The sequence below is a fragment of the Hipposideros armiger genome, unplaced genomic scaffold (assembly GCF_001890085.2).
Source record: "Hipposideros armiger isolate ML-2016 unplaced genomic scaffold, ASM189008v1 scaffold_292, whole genome shotgun sequence".
Classification (NCBI taxonomy): Eukaryota; Metazoa; Chordata; class Mammalia; order Chiroptera; family Hipposideridae; genus Hipposideros; species Hipposideros armiger.
The window spans coordinates 2,027,682-2,038,012 of record NW_017731642.1 but is presented as its reverse complement, the minus strand read 5'-3'; the positions used below and the strand labels follow the sequence as shown (position 1 = coordinate 2,038,012).

Below are 10,331 nucleotides of genomic sequence, written 5' to 3'. Positions count from 1 at the left end.
ACACACACACACACACACACACACACACACACACACACACAGAGTTTCTGTGGGTTAGGAATCCAGGAAATAGATAATAGCTAAGAATTAAAAACAACCATTCATTAACAGATAAGTGGTTAAGTAAACTATATGTATATTTATATAATGGAATACTGTGCATCAATTTAAAAGAATTTGGTAAATCATAGGGAAAGATGTCAAAGACCATAACTAACTGATACAAACAAGTTGCAGAATAATGTTTCAGTACAGTGACATAAGCATACAATATGCAAAAATCACACATGTGTACATGCAACTGTATAGAAAAAAGTCCAAAAAGGATACAAACTCAACAGTGATTACCTCTCAAGAAGGGTTTGAGAGGACAAAGGTGTGAAGAGAAACTAACTTTTTACTCTATTACTCTATTGTTTGGAATTTTACAATGTATGCATTTGTATAGAGCTTGTGCAATTGAAATTATTTTAATTTAAAAAAATGTTTTCTATGAAAATACACACACACACACACACACACACACACACATATGCATATATATAATAGTTAATCTGTTAATAACAGGAAAAGCTGCCTGCATTGACAATTTATGCATCACACCTCAAGAACTTATTTCTCGCCTCGGCGAATTTGGACAGTTCTGCCCTGTCAGCCTGGCAGAATCGTATGAATTAATTGACTGCTCTGTAACTGAGTCCTTGGAATTTGCAGCAGAGTTCAGAGGGCACTATTATAAAATGAGTTCTCGGGAAAAACTGAATGTAAGTCTGTCCCTCAGTCCAAATATTTACTAGACAAAGGATGTGCCTGTCTCGGAATTCATCAAATAGGAAGGGGTGGGCGCAGCTGGGAACACCCAGGAATTGGGGACTAGGTGTCCTATTAGTGGAACTTGTGACTCAGAGACTGATGAGGCAACTCAGAGGCCAGTACTGAGACTGCATTCCATGACATATTTTGGCACAAAGCAGAGAACTTCAGGGTCAGTGATGGGCCCTCAGCCTGGGCCGGCTTAAGAGGTGACCCAATGGTGAGCCCCACCAATAGAGGGGATGCTGAGCACCAGGGCTCAGCACACAGGTGGGGGACCTAGGAATTCAGCTTTAAGGGTGCAGAAGAGAAGTCAAAGTCAGTAGAAATAAAGCAAGAGTTGGCATGTCTCCGTGCTTTAATTTTTTTTTCTATCAGAATTCCCTGCATACCTTAAATTTCTGTTTAACGAACTAGAATGCAGATTTGTTCTTATAGTGTCTATAATTTGATGATATAAAATGGTTGGTAGTGGTGAACTAATCAGATGCCTCTGAACATTTTACTTTCCCCGGAAGAATTGGGAGTTTTCGATCACTTTCTTAAGGAGACATTGATTTCTTCCTGCTTAAATAGTAATCACCGATTTTTCAAACTGGAAGTGAGATTAGAGAGCATGTATCTGGTCTGCCCCTCCATTTTACAGAGTGATAACTGAAGCTGGAGAAGTCAGCTCACCTGCCAAAGGGCACCCAACTACAATAGTTAATTATACTTCAGGACAGGAAGACAAGTGAGCAGGTGACTGTACTCTCCAGTGCCTGGCACATAATAAGAGTTCAACAAATATTTTTTGTATGAATGGATGAGTGAGTGAGTGAGTGAGATTAGGGGAGACTTTAGATGCAACCACTTGGAAGTATGACTCTCAGGAACTTCCAACCAGGGAAGGTGTTATTGTAGTGCTGAAAGCGGCTCTCAAACATAGCTACTGAAAATGGGGAGAGTATGAGAAGAGCCTCAGGGGGTTTTGATTGGCATGGTATTCTTGTTTTAAATGGTCTTGTTTCTGTAATCCTTTTTTCATAGAAATTTTTGGAGAACCCAGAATTATATGTGCCTCCATTAGCACCTTATCCACTCCCAACTGCCGACATGATCCCCAAAAGGCTGACGCTGTCAGAGCTGAAGAAACAATTCCCTAAGTGTGCTGAGCTCCAGGGCTACTGTCCTGTGACCTATCAGGATGGAAAACAAAGGCAAGTCCTCAGCCTCGTGGAAATACAGGATGGTATCTCTACTCAGAATACGGAGTTCATATAACAACCTTAACATTTTGGTCAAAAGATCACTATTGTTTAAATGGAAAATATTCTATTTCTTCCTTGAGTTGCATAGGTAGAAAAATAAAACATTTTGACATTTTATTTATACAGTACTGTATATTAATTATACAACAGGTTTCTTTTTTACTTTCAGATATGAAGCCCTAGTACCTGGTGACATTAAATATGCCTTAGAATATCGTAACCGTATATATATTTGTGAGAGTAATGAAAAACTCCAGAAATTTCTGAGGTGAGACCATTCAGTAAGTTATAAATATTTCTTGAATATTTTCTAGATTCAATGTAGCATGCTGAGGTGTGTGTGTGTGTGTGTGTGTGTGTGTGTGTGTGTGTGTGTGTGTGTGTGTGTAAGGGGTTATTTGAGAGAGTTAGAAGCCTGAGGAGAATAAAGAAAATTTTATATAATTGCTGTGAAAAATAACAAAACTGAGACTAGACGAGCAGGGCTAGGAGCCAAGATGAAGATGGTGGTCATGAATTTCTAGGCGCCCCAGTCTTCCCACTTGTATCATCTTCTCCAATGGAGAAACTTTATCTTTTAATTGCCTCTTGTGTATCTACATTCCTATATACATACAATGAGTATATTTGTGAGCATCCACCTAATAAACTTTGTGTTCTTAGGTTGCCACTGAAATACTGGAATCAGAAGCTTCCATACAAACTTCCCCCGTTAAAGGAACCTGTCATTGACCATAAGTCACTCTGGGAGAGGGTNGGGAAAAGGAAAAAGTAGTAAGAGGACCAAATGGTTTCAAAATTCAGATAAAAAAGAACCAGAACTGAGAAACACTACCCATTGCCAACCTCCTTTTGTAGAAGGGGAGCCTAGACACAGAGCAAGAATGGGCCCTTATCCTCTCACCTTCCTCTCTACACCTTCAAGTTCAAATCCCACCTCCAGGCACCTTTTAAAGGAACCAGGTTCTAATCAGTTAGAAAGATTAGGGAATATCGAGCTAATCCAGAAGATTGCAGGCAAGAGATAATGAATGACACAGCATACAGTGGAGTCGGATCAGGAAGGAGGGAGTTTTTATTTTAGATGACAGTCCTGGGAAACTGGATGTGCAGAGATGGAGAGGAAGGTGTCAAGATAACTTGCAGGTTCCAACTGGAAAGGAGTGCTCTGAGACAAGGAATACTTCAGGGAGAAGAGTGTGGAGGCAGTGCAGGAGGATCAATAATAATAGGGCTCAGTTTTGTGCAAACTGGACTATAACACTTACAGCCTTTGTAACACCACTTATTATCAATATCTTGTCAAGGTCTTTAATAATCATTTATGTATCACTCTTGTTTCCTCAGCTAGGCTGTAACCTCCTAAAGGGCATATACTATTTTACTAGTACAGTACTTTATACAAAGTAACATAATAACTATAATAGCAATAATAGGTACCATTTGCATGCTTACCATGTGCCAGACATTTTTCCAAGAGCTTTACATGTATTAACTTATTTAATGTTCCCAGCAAGCTTGTGAGGTACGTACTTTTATTGTTCCTATTTTACAGTTGAGGAAACTGACCTTGTCCAAGCTAACACAGCCAATGAGTACTTTATACTCTTAGAGTTACATTAACTATTTTTACTGAAGACCATCAAAAACATGTAACATTCTGACAACCATAGACATAAATAACATGTAATATCTTGTCTACGTATTTATATACAGGGTTACTTTAGTGACAGAACCTTGAAGGTATTACATTTCTGGGTGCCAGACATTTAAATTTTTACTGTGTTACTAGATGAATGTTGCCATGCCATACAAACTAAGATCCAGTTATTACAAAATATGCCAAGTGATGAGTTAGCAGTATCATTTGTTACCTATTTTATAGGTATAATAAATAGAAATATTTTCTCCCTGAGGTTGTTAGAGAAGATGAAGAAATTAGTGAGGAAGGAGCTGAAGAAGATGATGAAGATATTGAGAACATCCTCGAAGATGAATTTCCAAAAGATGAGGAAATGATGAGTGAGGAAGATGAAGAACAAGAAACTGATGCACTGGAACGCCTGAGAAGTGAACTGGGAGAAAAATATGAAGCAGATATGAGTAATTTACAAGGAATACAGGTTAGTACTTTTCCTTCATTTTTCATAATTCATGACATTTGAGAATGAAACAAAAGAAATTTGGTTTATGCCTTGGTTTTGTTTTGTTTTTTAACATTTCAAAAGAAATGTGTATTTTAGGGCTATATTCCCTTTTATCAACACTACTTACAATTATGACAAGTTAATAAATCAAGGGCAACATGAGAGCCATATAGGGTCAAAGGTTTTAGTTGCCAACATGCAGCCACTCAAAAGCTGACAGCTCAAGACTGACATACGCAGTCACCAGCAATGTCTGTGTGCTGTGACACTACTACCAGCCTTCTTCCCACTAAAAATATTTGGTTTCATGATTTTTCTCATCAGGATGAATTTGAGAAGTATTTAATACCAATATTTTTCATTAATGGAGCTCGGAAAATTCACATTGTACAATATTTGTTGAATATGAAACTGAAGCCACTGGTGGAAAATCGTGCAAGCATTTTTGAAAAATGTTATCCAATATCATCACGCCTTGCCCAGAAAATGATCAGCTTTACCTATAAATATATAAGCGCATTCGGCTACTGGGACCCTGTCAAGGTGATGTCAACAAATGCAGTTGAAAGCAATGTTCTTTTTTTATTTCTTTTATTTAATATATCTAAGAAGACACTGGATAATTTCAAAAATTGTAAGCACTGTACAGTATTCTTAACATGGAAGAGAAGCCAGTGGGATTTGTCCTACCAGTATAGTATATCCTAAAACATAACCCAGGGTCCCACCTGTTTACTCAGGCTGCCGTAATAGAATACTACCAACTGGGTGGCTTAAACAACAGAAATTTATTTTGTCACAGTTCTGGAGGCTGCACGTCCAAGACCAGGGTGCCAGCGGGATGATTTTCTGGTGAGGCCTCTCCCTAGCTTATAGACAGCCACTTGTCACTATGTCCTCACATGGCCTTTTCCCTGTGCTCATACTCATATATTCCTGGTGTCTCTTCCTCTTCTTATAAGGACCCCACTCTTCTGACTCATTTTACTTACCTCCTTAAAAGCCTACCTCCAGATACAGTCATTTGGGTGTTAGGGTTTCAACTTATGAATTTTAGGGACCATATTTCCATCCATAACACCACCTTAGGAATGGGCCTATTTGTAAAGATAAATTGGCCCATGAATGTATCCAAACAACTTTACATTACTTGGCATAAACATTCAGTATACACTAAATACATTATAAAGGAAATAGAGGAACTATAATTGTCATAAACTGAAAGCCATTTAAGAAAGATGACATTAATTACATGTGGGTATAAAATAATTTGTTCTTTTCACACAGTTTTTTAATATCAATATTTGATTTTCACTAGTTTTATTATTCTATAAGATGTATTTTCTTATTTTACAAATTGTTTTTCAAATGTATTGAGGGAAATGATATATGAAGTAAAGCTAACTTATTAATTTAATTGTGTGTATATTGCAGCTAAGTGAAGGAGAGACGATCAAGCCAATTGAAAACTCACAGAATCCACTTTATCCTGTAATCCATCGTCAGTATATTTACTTTTTATCTAGTAAGGAAACTAAGGAAAAATTTATGAAGAACCCAATCAAATATATCCGCCAGCCCAAACCTAAACCTACTATGCCCATTAGGATTGCAATTGTGGGGCCTCCAAAATCTGGGAAAACTACAGGTAAGGTGTGTTTGCCTTTGTTATCCATAAGCATAAATGAATCCCCTGAAAAGGAGTGCCACTTCTCCAGGACACCAACACTCAAAATTGATTCAGAAAAAGATAGGGAACCTAAAAAGGCCCATCACCACTGAAGAGGGGGCACTCAAAAATACAGCTTCACTCCAAAACAGCCCGGTATCAAATGGTTTTGGAGGAATCTTAGCAAACTTTCAAAGGGTTAAAAATTCAAAAGCTACTTCCTGTATTTTTATAAGCTTTTCCAGAGCAAGAGAAAAGACAGTATGCTTCCCAATTTATTTTGAGTTTCTTTTTTATTAATGAATATAATCCATATAATCCAAAAGGTATAAAGAATAAAAATACATTTTTAAATTAGCGTGACCCTGATATCAAAACCTAACAAAGGTAATACAAGAAATTACAAACTAGTATTACTTATAAATATAGTGAAATAACAGTATATTAAGATTGTTTTAGCATAAAAATTATTTTTAAAGATTTTATAAATATACTCTGCTGTACTAATAGTTTAAAGAGTGAAAATCTATTATCTTAATTATTGCTGAAAAGGCATTTGGTAAATTTATTCCTCAAATGTTTGAATTTTGCATAACTTTGGACTGGGTGTGTGGTCAGTTAATTCTGACCATGGGATGAGATGGTCTCTCTCTCTCTCTCTCTCTCTCTCTCTCTCTCTCTCCGTGTGTGTGTGTGTGTGTGTGTGTGTGTGTGTGTGTGTGTGTGTGTCCTATACACATGCTGTCTCCAGACAGTGATGATGCAGGGTATATAGACCCCAAAAGAACACACCCACATTTTAAAATTAAATTTATTGGGGTGACAGTGGTTAGTAAAATTACATAGGTTTCATAGGTTTCAAGTGTACAATTCTATAATACATCATCTATATATCACATTATGTGCTCACCACCCAAAGTCAGTTCTCCTTCAGTCACCATATATTTGACTCCCTTTACCCTTGTCTACCACCCCCTTTTCTTTGGTAACCACTAAACTGTTGTTTGTGTCTATGTGTTTTTGTTTCTTTCTTTCTTTGTCTTGGTCCTTTATTGCTTTCAGTTTTATATCCCACATGAATGAAGTCATATGGTTTTTTACTTTTTCTGATCTGACCTATTTTGCTTAGCATAATCATCTCAAGATCCATCTATTATGTCATCGGGAAAGTCATAACGTATTTTTCTATGTTTTTCAATGCAAAATAGCGTCATGACTTTCCCAACAACCCGATATGTTGTCGCAAATGGCACTGTTTCATCTTTTCTTATGGCAGAATAGTATGCCATTGTGTATATATACCACATCTTCTTTATCCAGTCATCTATCGAAGGACACTTTGGTTGTTTCCATGTCTTGGCCACTGTAAATAATGCTGCAATGAACATCAGAGTACATATATCTTTATGGATAAATGTTTTCAGATTTTTTGAGTACATACCCAGAAGAGGGATTGCTAGATCATATGGTAATGCTATTCTTAATTTTTTGAGGGAACTCCATACTGTTTTCCATAGTGGCTGTACCAATTTACCTTCCCACCAACAGTATATGAGGGTTCCTTTTTCTCCACAGCCTCTCCAACTTTTGTTATTACTTGTCTTGTTGATGATAGCTATTCTAACCAGTGTGAGGTGATATCTCATTGTGGTTTTGATTTGCATTTCCCTAATAGTTAGTAAAGTTGAGCATTTTTTCATATATCTGTCGGCCATTTTATGTCTTCTTGGGAGAAGCTTATGTTCATGTCTGTTGCCCATTTTTTTAATTGGATTGTTTGTCTTTTTGTTGTTGAGTTGTATGATTTCCTTATGTATTTTGGATATTAGCCCCTTATCCAAGGCGTTGTTTGCAAATATCTTCTCCCATTCCATTGGTTACCTCTTTGTTTTGTTGATGGTTTCTTTTGCTGTGCAGAAGCTTTTTAGTTTGATATAGTCCCATTCATTTATTTTAGCTTTTACTTCCTTTGCCTTTGAGGTCTAATTCATAAAATTCTCTTTGAACCCAAGGCCCATAAGTTTAGTACCTATGCTTTTTTCTATGCAATTTATTGTTTCAGGTCTTATGTTTAGGTCTTTGATCCATTTTGAGTTAATTTTGGTATATGGAGACAGATAGCAGTCTAGTTTCATTCTTTTGCACATGGCTTTCCAATTATCCCAGCTTCATTTATTGAAGAGGACTTCTTTCTCCATTGTATGTTTTTTACTTCTTTGTCAAAAATTATCTGTCCATATTTATGTGGGTTTATTTCTTGGTTTTCAGTTCTATTCCATTGGTCTTTGTGTCTGTTTTTCTGCCAATACTATGCTGTTTTGATTATTGTTGGTCTATAGTACAAGCCGAAGTCAGGGAGTGTGATACCTCCAGCCTTATTTATTTATTTTTCTTAGGAGTGCTTTGGCTATTCGGGGTCTTTTGTGATTCCATACAAATCTGATGATTTTCAGTTCTATTTCTTTAAAAAATGCCATTGGGATTTTGATAGGGATTACATTAAATCCATATATTGCTTTGGGTAATATGGCCATTTTAACTATGTTGATTCTTCCAATCCATGAACACAGAATGTCTTTCCATTTCTTTGTGTCTTCTTCAATTTCTTTTACAAATGTCTTATAGTTTTGAGTGTATAGGTCCTTCATATCCTTTGTTAGGTTTATTCCTAAGCATTTTATTCTTTTCGTTGGAATTGCAAAAGGAATTGTTTTTTGGTTTGTTTTTCTTTCATTTCTTTTTCTGAAATTTCATTGTTAGTATATAGGAATGCAATGGATTTTTGTACATTGATTTTTGTAGCCAGCAACTGTACTGTATTTGTTTATTGTTTCTAATAACCTTTTGGTGGAGTCTTTAGGGTTTTCTTTATAAACAGTCATGTCATCTGCAAAAAGTGACAGTTGAACTTCTTCATTCTCAATTTGGATGCCTTTTATTTCTTTCTCTCGCCTGATTGGTCTGGCTAGGATGTCTAATTCTATGTTGAATAACATTGGTAATAGGGGCAACCCTGTCTTGTTCCTGAGTAGAGCAAAAGCTTCATTTTTTCACCATTAATTTATATTAGCTGAAGGTTTGTCATATATGGCCTTTATTATGTTATAGTATTTTCCTTCTATACCCATTTTATTGTTTTAATCATAAATGGATGTACTATCTTGTCAAATGCTGTTTCTGCATCTATTGATAAAAATCATATGATTTTTATCTTTTGTTTATGTGGTGTATTACATTGATCGATTTGCATATGTTGAACCATCCTTGTGCCCCTGGGATGAGTCCCACTTGATCATGATATATAATTTGTTTTTTTAAGATGTTATTGGGGAATGGGGGAAGGGGAAGTGTTGGGGAATTGGGGAAGGGAAACAGCCAAGTTGTTGTCCTTCAGTCTTAGTTGTAGAGAGCACAGTTTGCTCAGCTCCAAGTCTAGTCACCATCTGGCCACCCATCTGCAGCTCACGGCTGCTCAGCTAGCGTGCAGCTCACTGACCCATGTGGGAATGGAACGGTGACCCTATTGCTCAGAACTCACGCTCTTAACCAACTGAGCCACTCAGCCGGCTCTATAAGTTTTTTAATGCATTGTTGTATTTTATTTGCTAGAATGTTGTTTAGGATTTTTGCATCTGTATTCATCTGAGATATGGGTCTGTAATTTTCTGTTTTTGAGAACACACCCACATTTGATACTAGTTGCTGGAAGCCATTGCTTGGTCTCACATAGGAGAAGCAGAGGCCAAGGTTAGTCTTCTTTCAACCAATGGCAACATCTATGTGATCATGGACAAATCATTCCATTCAATTGGGATTCAGTTCTCTCATCTATAAAACTGGAATTTTAATATTCATTCTATCTACCTGATGGAATAGTTGAAAATATCAAATAAAGTCACAGAAGAAAAATTGCCTCATAAGTTGTAATTCACTATTAAAATGTCAGGTATGCTATTATAATTTTAAAAATTTGTTCCCTAGAGGATTAACTGAGTTATTTTGGACATAATACCAAATATTAATAGTACACATCAGATGTTTTGTAAAGCTCTCGGAAAAAGCTACTTCGTACAGAAGGAAAACTTAAATGTTGGTTCAGTTATAATAAAAACCCACAGAGTTGGCTTGTTACCCAGATCTATCAGCCACATAGCTTAAGCATTAATAGTGATTGACAGTATTAATTCAGTAAAATGTAGCAATTTTAATTTTTGAAGTTTCTTTGAGGAATATGAAAATTAGTTTGCAGTTGATATCAGTTAACCGGAATCTGAAACTAAGGTTTACAGATGAATTTGTGAAATGGAATAAGTTTAAAGTTTTAATGTTTTTTTCAGTTGCCCAAAAAATTTCCAGCGAATATGGCTTGAAGCGTTTGTCTGTAGGAGAAGCCTTGCGTTATGTATTAAACAACCAACCAGACACAGAGCTGGCACTTATGTTAAACTGGCA

At 36.4% G+C, this 10,331-nt stretch overlaps 1 protein-coding gene across 1 annotated transcript in view; it reads left to right on the top strand.

Annotated features, from left to right (window-relative positions):
- Positions 1–10,331, top strand: part of LOC109391420 (adenylate kinase 9-like) — a gene marked incomplete at its 5' end in the record, with an annotated part of 24,601 nt that overhangs the window by 4,541 nt on the left and 9,729 nt on the right. The window contains 6 exons of the mRNA XM_019658972.1: positions 568–764; positions 1,843–2,012; positions 2,233–2,331; positions 2,727–2,817; positions 3,980–4,186; positions 5,645–5,858. Coding sequence (XP_019514517.1) covers positions 568–764; positions 1,843–2,012; positions 2,233–2,331; positions 2,727–2,817; positions 3,980–4,186; positions 5,645–5,858 — 978 coding nt within the window. The remainder of the gene's footprint in view (positions 1–567; positions 765–1,842; positions 2,013–2,232; positions 2,332–2,726; positions 2,818–3,979; positions 4,187–5,644; positions 5,859–10,331) is intronic.